Source organism: Cynocephalus volans, chromosome 3 (assembly GCF_027409185.1).
Source record: "Cynocephalus volans isolate mCynVol1 chromosome 3, mCynVol1.pri, whole genome shotgun sequence".
Taxonomy (NCBI): domain Eukaryota; kingdom Metazoa; phylum Chordata; class Mammalia; order Dermoptera; family Cynocephalidae; genus Cynocephalus; species Cynocephalus volans.
Window position 1 is genome coordinate 59,458,228 of NC_084462.1, and position 8,235 is coordinate 59,466,462.

An 8,235-nucleotide genomic window follows, 5' to 3' on the forward strand; every position below is an offset into this window, starting at 1 on the left:
GGGGTGGGGACCCAGGCGGGGGCTCCTGCAGTCAGTGCCGGTTGCGTACCGCACGGAGCTACCCACTCCTCCCGGCGCCGAGAAGGGAGCAACGGAGCCCTCTGCAGCCGGCCGGCCTCCCCGTCCCTGACCACCCGCTTCCCGGCTGCCTTTGTGGCCGCTGCTTCTCGCCGCCGAGCCGAGGGCCGGCGGGGGCGCGGCGCGCACGGCCGAGAGATGCCCAGCTCGCTGTTTGCAGACCTGGAGCGCAACGGCAGTGGCGGCGGAGGGGGAGGTGGCGGCGGGGGAGGCGGCGGCGGCGGTGGCAGCGGCGGGGGAGAGACCCTGGATGACCAAAGAGCCCTGCAGCTCGCGTTAGACCAGCTCTCTCTGCTGGGGCTGGACAGTGACGAGGGCGCCTCTCTCTACGACAGCGAGCCGCGAAAGAAGAGCGTGAACATGACCGAGTGCGTGCCAGTGCCCAGTTCCGAGCATGTCGCGGAAATCGTAGGGCGGCAAGGTGGGTCCGACAGGGATGGGGAACCGGAGGGTGGTGAAGGGTCTCGGGCCACCGCCTAGCGGGGAGGGCGTGTGCAGGATGGGGATCCGCGGCGCGGGGGAGCCTTGGGGAGGAAGAAAGAGCCGCGCGATGGGCCGGCGCCCCAGACAAAGAAAGTGCAGGCAGGCTGTCTCCCAGAACCGCGCTGCTGCCACGGCAGGATGCACTTTCTCCTGCTAAAATCGCTGCCTTCTCCCCGAGTGCCCCCCACCCAACCCACCCCGTAAAGATAATTTAAATATAAGATGCTTGGGGGAGGGGGCCTTTCTTTGGTCCTTTGGGAGGGGGAAGGAGGAGGAGGAGTGAGCATCGGATGGGAGGAGGATTCTGGATTTCTGCAAAGCGGAATGGAGCCCAGAGAAGGAACAATGGGTCCCGGGACTGCCCCCTCCCTCCCAGTACCCCTGAGCTGAGGAATTGCGGCTGCGGCCGTGTTCCCCAACCCTTTCGCCTTGTCTTCAAGGCGGTCGGCGCATCCAGCTGGATCCCAGTGGCATCTCCCCAGATGACTTTTCTGGGATTCTTGGGTTTGGCTTGGGACGACTGCAGTCGCCGGGGGGAGGACAGGGCAGCCCATGAGCTGTTACTCGAGCGCCTCGCGGGTGGAACCCGCTGCCCTGCCTGTGGCGCGGCCCGGGGTCGGGGAGGGAGACGCCCCCTTTCCGCCCATCGCCTGTCCTGCTGTCCCGCTGTCCTGGACGCGGGCTGTGCCTGATCTCCGCGGTTACCCCGGGATAATGGGCGTATCTGTCTCTCTCTCCCACTTCCTCTCCCGCACCCTGGCTCCCAGGTTGTAAAATCAAAGCGCTGCGGGCGAAGACCAACACTTATATCAAGACCCCGGTTCGCGGGGAGGAGCCTGTCTTTGTTGTGACGGGCAGGAAGGAGGATGTGGCAATGGCTCGGAGGGAGATCATCTCCGCTGCCGAGCACTTCTCCATGATCCGCGCCTCCCGGAATAAGAACACGGCACTCAACGGCGCGGTGCCCGGGCCGCCTAACCTGCCAGGGCAGACCACTATCCAAGTGCGGGTGCCCTACCGCGTGGTGGGGCTCGTGGTGGGGCCCAAAGGCGCCACGATCAAGCGTATCCAGCAGCAGACGCACACGTACATCGTGACGCCCAGTCGCGACAAAGAGCCGGTGTTCGAGGTGACCGGCATGCCGGAGAATGTGGATCGGGCTCGCGAGGAAATCGAGGCGCACATTGCTTTGCGCACCGGCGGCATCATCGAGCTCACAGACGAGAACGACTTTCACGCCAACGGCACCGATGTGGGCTTCGACCTGCATCACGGGTCCGGCGGGTCCGGCCCAGGCAGCCTTTGGAGCAAGCCCACCCCCAGCATCACGCCCACCCCCGGCCGCAAGCCCTTCTCCAGCTACCGCAACGACAGCTCCAGCTCGCTTGGCAGCGCTTCCACAGACTCTTACTTCGGCGGCGGGACCAGCGGCAGCGCAGCCGCCACCCCGCGCCTGGCGGACTACAGCCCCCCCAGCCCCGCACTCAGCTTCGCCCACAACGGAAACAACAACAACGGCAATGGGTACACCTACACAGCGGGGGAAGCCTCGGTGCCGTCCCCCGACGGCTGTCCCGAGCTGCAGCCCACCTTCGACCCAGCCCCCGCTCCCCCACCTGGGGCGCCACTTCTCTGGGCGCAGTTCGAGCGGTCCCCGGGAGGCGGACCTGCAGCTCCCGTGTCCTCTTCCTGCTCTTCCTCGGCATCTTCGTCCGCTTCGTCCTCCTCGGTGGTCTTTCCCGGAGGTGGCGCCAGCGCGCCCTCCAACGCCAACCTTGGGCTGCTGGTGCACCGTCGGCTGCACCCGGGCACCAGCTGCTCGCGCCTGTCCCCGCCCTTGCACATGGCCCCCGGGACGGGCGAGCACCACCTGGCTCGCCGGGTGCGCAGCGACCCTGGCGGAGGAGGCCTGGCCTACGCCGCATATGCTAACGGGCTGGGGCCGCAGCTGCCAGGCTTGCAGCCTTCGGACACGTCGGGCTCCTCCTCGTCGTCCAGCTCCTCCTCCAGCTCTTCATCCTCTTCCTCTGGGCTGAGGAGGAAGGGCAGCCGCGACTGCTCCGTGTGCTTCGAGAGCGAAGTGATTGCCGCGCTGGTGCCCTGCGGCCACAACCTCTTTTGCATGGAGTGCGCCAACCGCATCTGCGAGAAGAGCGAGCCTGAGTGCCCGGTCTGCCACACCGCCGTCACTCAGGCCATCCGGATCTTTTCCTGAAGGCAGCGCGCCTGCGCGCACCTTGCGGAGGAATAGGGGGACCCCCTCTCCTCCTTCCTCCTTCTCGGTCCTGGGTGCCCCACCTTCTCCTCCCCGCCTTCCCCCCACCCCCACACACTCCGAGATCCGAGAGGAGCTTGGAAAGCTGTAGTATCCGCTCATTTTTAAAAGTTAATTTTTAAACAAAGGAACTTGCCAGGATATCTGCATCAAGAGTACTGTAGCCTGGGAAACCTCCGAACCACCTGAAATGCATGCTCTATAAATAATAGGAACGGCGGCATTCTAGTAATGATAGTTTTTACACTGTACTTAATAGGAAGCTTCCAAAAGAAGAAAACCCCACAAGTTTTCCATTTTCTTAAAGTAGGAAAAAATGAACAATTATTATGATGAAGATGATAATGATAGTGCTATGGGATGTGTGGACTGTTTAGTGTGTTCCCCTTTGTGGGTGGGTTCCTACGATGCTTATTATAGAACACAGTGGATCCTTTTTGAATGTTCGTGGAAGGGCCAGGAGTTCCTGTGAAACCAGGATACTGCAGCTTTATTAAAGTTAAAGAAACTGTAACATATCTCTTATATATTAAAAACGTTTAAAAGTTTTAAAGAGAAATTGCATTAATACAGATTGAAGTATTTTATTCTTTTTTGACTTGAAAAATTATATTTCATATTGCAAAGATGTTTACAAGTATTTTAATTTAAGTTCAGTGAACTTTTTTGTAGCTGGGTTAAATCTTTTTATTTTAGTATGGCCTTATGGCAAAGAACACTGTATTATTTTAATAATCACACAATTGTGACGGAATTACAAACCATAAAATGTGTAATGTTTTGAACAGTATTCTGTTGGGATGGAGATTTTATAGGTTCAGACAAATCTTCTAGATCTGCTTCACCCAGCATATTTTCTATTCAGTGATATAAAGCATATTTTATTCTATATTATTACAAAAAATGGAAATGTATAAACATGTCAAAAGGAACTGTTGATGCTTTCTAACATTTGTATAAATAGAATTCAGTGCAAGTTACAAAAATTCTGTTGCACCACTATAGTTTTAGTATTTCTATTTTAATACATTTGTTTACCACTTGTTTATGTATATGTAGGTGATGTTACTTGAGCTTAAATGTACTTTACTGAGCAAAGTTTAAAAAAAAGTATATTTTATTTTATGATAAAGGGCCTTTAACCTCATGGTCAAATACTAATATTATATTTGCTGAGACAAGATTTGAAATTGTATCAAGAGTTTTATTTTTCTGACATTTAAAGTTCTACATAATAAAGGTAAAACTTAAGTAATGGTGCTACTTCATTTTTTAAGTATTTCTATATAAATAAAATATTGAAGAAAATCTATTTTGTGTGTGACTTGATTTTTTTTTTTTTAAGACTTTTGAGTCTGTGTAAGGTGTCATTTTTAAAAAACTTGAAATATATAACTCCTGGGTATGTTATGTGAGCATTTTATCAATAGAACTTTTTAAAAAGGCCAGAGTTGGGTTTGGTTGGATGGATAGGCCATAAGTAACAGTACTTTTAAAAGGTAACGTATATCTACTGAATCAGGGCCTACTTCTCCATTAGACGTAGTAGGCACAGTCCCTAGAGCCTGTGATATTTTTAGGGGTCCAGGAAAATGTTTAATTTCTTTTAAAACTAGAAGAAAAAAAAGGAAATGGAAACATTCAAAGGAAATGTCTTAATTTTCAGCCCCACAAAAACCTATTAAATTTTGCCTAAAACATTAAGAAAATAAAATATTGAAGTATTTAAAGTTATCTCAAAAATAAATTTTAATGTGGATGTTGTTATTGAGGAAGGGGCCCATGAAGGCAAAAGTGCCTAGGGCCCAGGAAAGTCATTACTGCTCAGCGTGGGCCCCTAAGAGCAGAGGGTTTAAGGCCCTGTGTCTGCTCTGTCGCATGGAGAGGGTGGTCTCAGCTCTGTAGTGTTTCCATTGAGGGTCACTTCCTTGGGGAAGCTGAAGAAGTAGAGAGGCGGACAGTTTGAGGACCTTGCTGGATTTGAGCCCCGGTCTTAATAGGCTTCTGCTTGTAGTGGGGACTAATTGGTGTTGACAGGCTGCGGTGTTAACTGTTTGTTGTTGTTTGAGGAAAGTTTTTGTTTGTTTTTGGCAGGCTGCACCTGCTCCCTGACTGCAGGGCTTTGTGAAGGGGAGGTGCCATGTGCTTTCATTTGACCTGAACTCTGTCTTCTAGAGAGTATTTAGGAGTGACCAGAACATGCAACTGTATTTGCAGCAAACCTCCTAGCTGAGTTGCCCCAGGAGAACAGTATCCGACTGGAATGTGGCAGGCGTTTATTTTCATCCAAGCAGGTGAATCCAAAGAGAAGGCTTCTATACAATAGTGGTCCCTCTTTCCCCCTTTGTGTTAATGTTTATTTGCCTGGAAATGTAGTCACTGCCTATGTAGCTCCTGAATTGTTGGGTTTAAACGATGCTGTGTAAAGACAGTAGACAGGCTTTTGGGGTGGGAGGAGAGAAAGGAGTGGCCCTGCTTGGAAATTTTTTGGCATCATCTTCAACTCTGGAAAGTTCCCAGGCCATGTTTACCCCCTTTGCTTCTCCCTCAAGGACTGGAGGTTAGCTGAGGCCTGGCGAGGCGAGATGTTACCAAGTCCAAGTCCCCCTTTGCTTTAGTTGTCTGGAAATGCCTAGAATGGAACCAAGATTCTTTTCACACTTCCTTTCTCCAGTAATGTAATTTTGCTTTAACAGAATGATTACAGATAAGGCAAGGAAAAATCAAAAGCCTTCCCTGGTTGAGTTTCTCACGGGCCCTTACCCCTCTGTATGAGATTGTTTTTGTGGTCCATATGCTGCTTTGGAAAATGAAAAAAGATCGTCTTTTGAGGCTGCTGACATACCTGTGGATGGCCTGTATTTCTCTATGGTGAGAGGTCCCCTTTGTTGACATGAAATTTGGGGTTATATTATAATAAAATTAGGCTTCTTGAGAGGAGAGAATGCTTTCTAACATGTATTTCACCTTCCACACCCAGATCCCTGTCACAGGGGATATGGACACATGCTAGTGACATTAGATGACATTAGCTTTTGATCCAAGTTAAGCCTATTTTCCCATCCCCTAGCTTCCCCAAGGGACTATTATGGAGGTGACCACTGGCTGTGGAGGTGACAGTCCTTCAGCAGGAAAAATGAGAAGTGCCACATTTATGCCCTCCAATTGCTGGCTTCATTTTTTATATCTACACCCCTCTGAAATCTATCTTTCTGTAGTGACAAAAATACCAGCTAGCAGACATCTCTTTCCCTAACTACTATTCCATGTTTTATTTCTTCATGTAGAATAGTGGCTCTCGACTTGGTGATTTTGCAACACTCTTACCCCCAATTTGGCAATCTCTGGAGACATTTTTGGTCATTATGAAAATGGGTAGTTGTACTGGCATTTGTGGATAGAGGCCAGGAAGGCTGTTACACATCCTACCATGCACAGGAAAGCCCTCCCAACAAAGAACCATCTGGCTAAGAGTTGAGAAACCCTGATGTAGACAAGCAAATGGATCTTCCCTGCTCTTCAATCACTGCCTTGAAATTGGTGGTATTGTTCCAACATTTAAATGCCTAAAGGCTGCCCATTACCCGGTGTAGCTCTAGTTATATCAGGAACATCATGGGGGAGGTCAAGGCTGATGTCTGAACACAGGAGGTCGTGACTTGGGACTGTTTTTATTAACCAAAGAGTTGTAGATTGCACCCAATTAATAATGATAATGCTTACATGGAAGGTCCAAAGCACTTTCATTTCCATTCTCTGCTGTGATCCTTTCCATAACCACAAGGCAGGTAGCACTGAGATTTTATCGTGCCTATTTGCAGTAAAACACAAATACTCAAAAGTCCTCCCCACCACCCGCAGACTCAAACCTGAATTATCTAACTCCAGCTTGTGTTCTTTTCATCTTGTCAGGTTCTCTGTAGCTATTGGGACAGAATTAATAGAGACATTCTAGAAATGCTCAAAATGGGTCTGTGCTAGCTCCTCTTCCCCTTTCCTTACTTCAGGCTTTCCCCCTTATCCTACCGGAATTGGCTCTTGGGGAAAGCTCTGACATCTTCAGTAAATTTCAGTCACTCTGTGATGCAGAGCCTTCGTCTCCTAAATCTTATCTTTCCAAGAAATATGAACAAATGTATCCCCTTTCAAGGGGTTTTGAATCTGTTGGCCCATGCGCGGCTGACAGTAGCTGTCCTGAAGGCTTTATGGAGGCAGGTTCCTTGGGAACAGATGGAATTTGTGCTGGCTACGCTCATTCTTTCTCACCTTAAAAGGGCTGTTCCCTCCCTGGTTAGGGAACAAGGGCCTTTCTAATGCTGAACCCTGCCGCCTTTCTGCCTTCCTTCCCTGATCCACCCAAAATTTGACCTTGCCCTCTCCCCACCCAGAGATGCTTAAAGTGCTAACGGCGGCTCTCTTCCTCCATGGTTAAGGCCAACCTGCTTTCCAGGAAGGGGAGAGCTGGAGAGAGTTAAGCATCCCTTACATTGGCCCAGTAGATGTCAATGATGATTTCTATAATTTATTAAGCCCCTCACTCTGACCCAGGCATTGTGCTAAGTGTTTTGCATTAGTCTAGCCTAATAGGATAGGTATGAGGAAACCCATTTCGAGATAAGGAAACTGAGGTAGGGAGAAGTTAAATGATTACCTAAGGCCACACAGTCAATAAACATTGAACCTAGAATTCCAGCCTTGGATCTATCTAAATCCAAAGCTCCTATCCATACCACTTCAGAAAAATGACTTTTAGAGGAGGAATTTTCAAAAAAGTGAGCACTCATTTGTCAAAAAATAGTCAACCATGGGAATGATGTTCCTTTCTTGGTGATAAGTGTAACTGATTTGAAGAAGGGAGCAGGGCTCAATTGCTGCAATGACTCCAGACCCTATGAGGAGAACCGTGGGCATGAATCTCACCTTCTGAACATGGGGGCATTTCTATGGCATTAACTCCATAGCCTTGCCATCTCTTAACTGTTGTTTCCACCTGAACCGTAGACATTAAGCTAATTCTGTAATGCATCCTTTCCAGGTAGACAAAAAGAAATTAGCATTTGATGAGAGTAAAATGAACACAGAATTTTCTATTTTAAAAAGCTTCATAAAAATGTCACATGGACTAATTTAGAAAGTGACTAAAAGATGCCAAAACCCTGGCTTAAAAGTGAAATGTAGTCAGTTGTTTGGTCTCCAGAATGCCAAGCTCTTTGATTTTTCCCCTCTCCCACTGACTTCATTTTCTAGGGCATTTGTTAGAATTGCAAGATCTGGGTAAGGGCTATAAGTGGGATTGTGGGTGCTGCCACTCCTGTGAGTCTTTTGCGCTTGTTCCAACTGTAGCACATGTGTTCATGGAAGGTGTAGGTGAAGCAAATGGCAAGTTCATGACTCAGTTT

At 49.3% G+C, this 8,235-nt stretch overlaps 1 protein-coding gene across 1 annotated transcript; it reads left to right on the plus strand.

Annotated features, from left to right (window-relative positions):
- The first annotated feature begins 216 nt into the window (after positions 1 to 216).
- Positions 217 to 2,776, plus strand: MEX3B (mex-3 RNA binding family member B). Its single transcript, XM_063088319.1, has 2 exons — positions 217 to 499; positions 1,329 to 2,776. Exons 1-2 carry the CDS (start codon positions 217 to 219, stop codon positions 2,774 to 2,776), a joined length of 1,731 nt encoding a protein of 576 aa, XP_062944389.1.
- Positions 2,777 to 8,235: the final 5,459 nt, after the last annotated feature.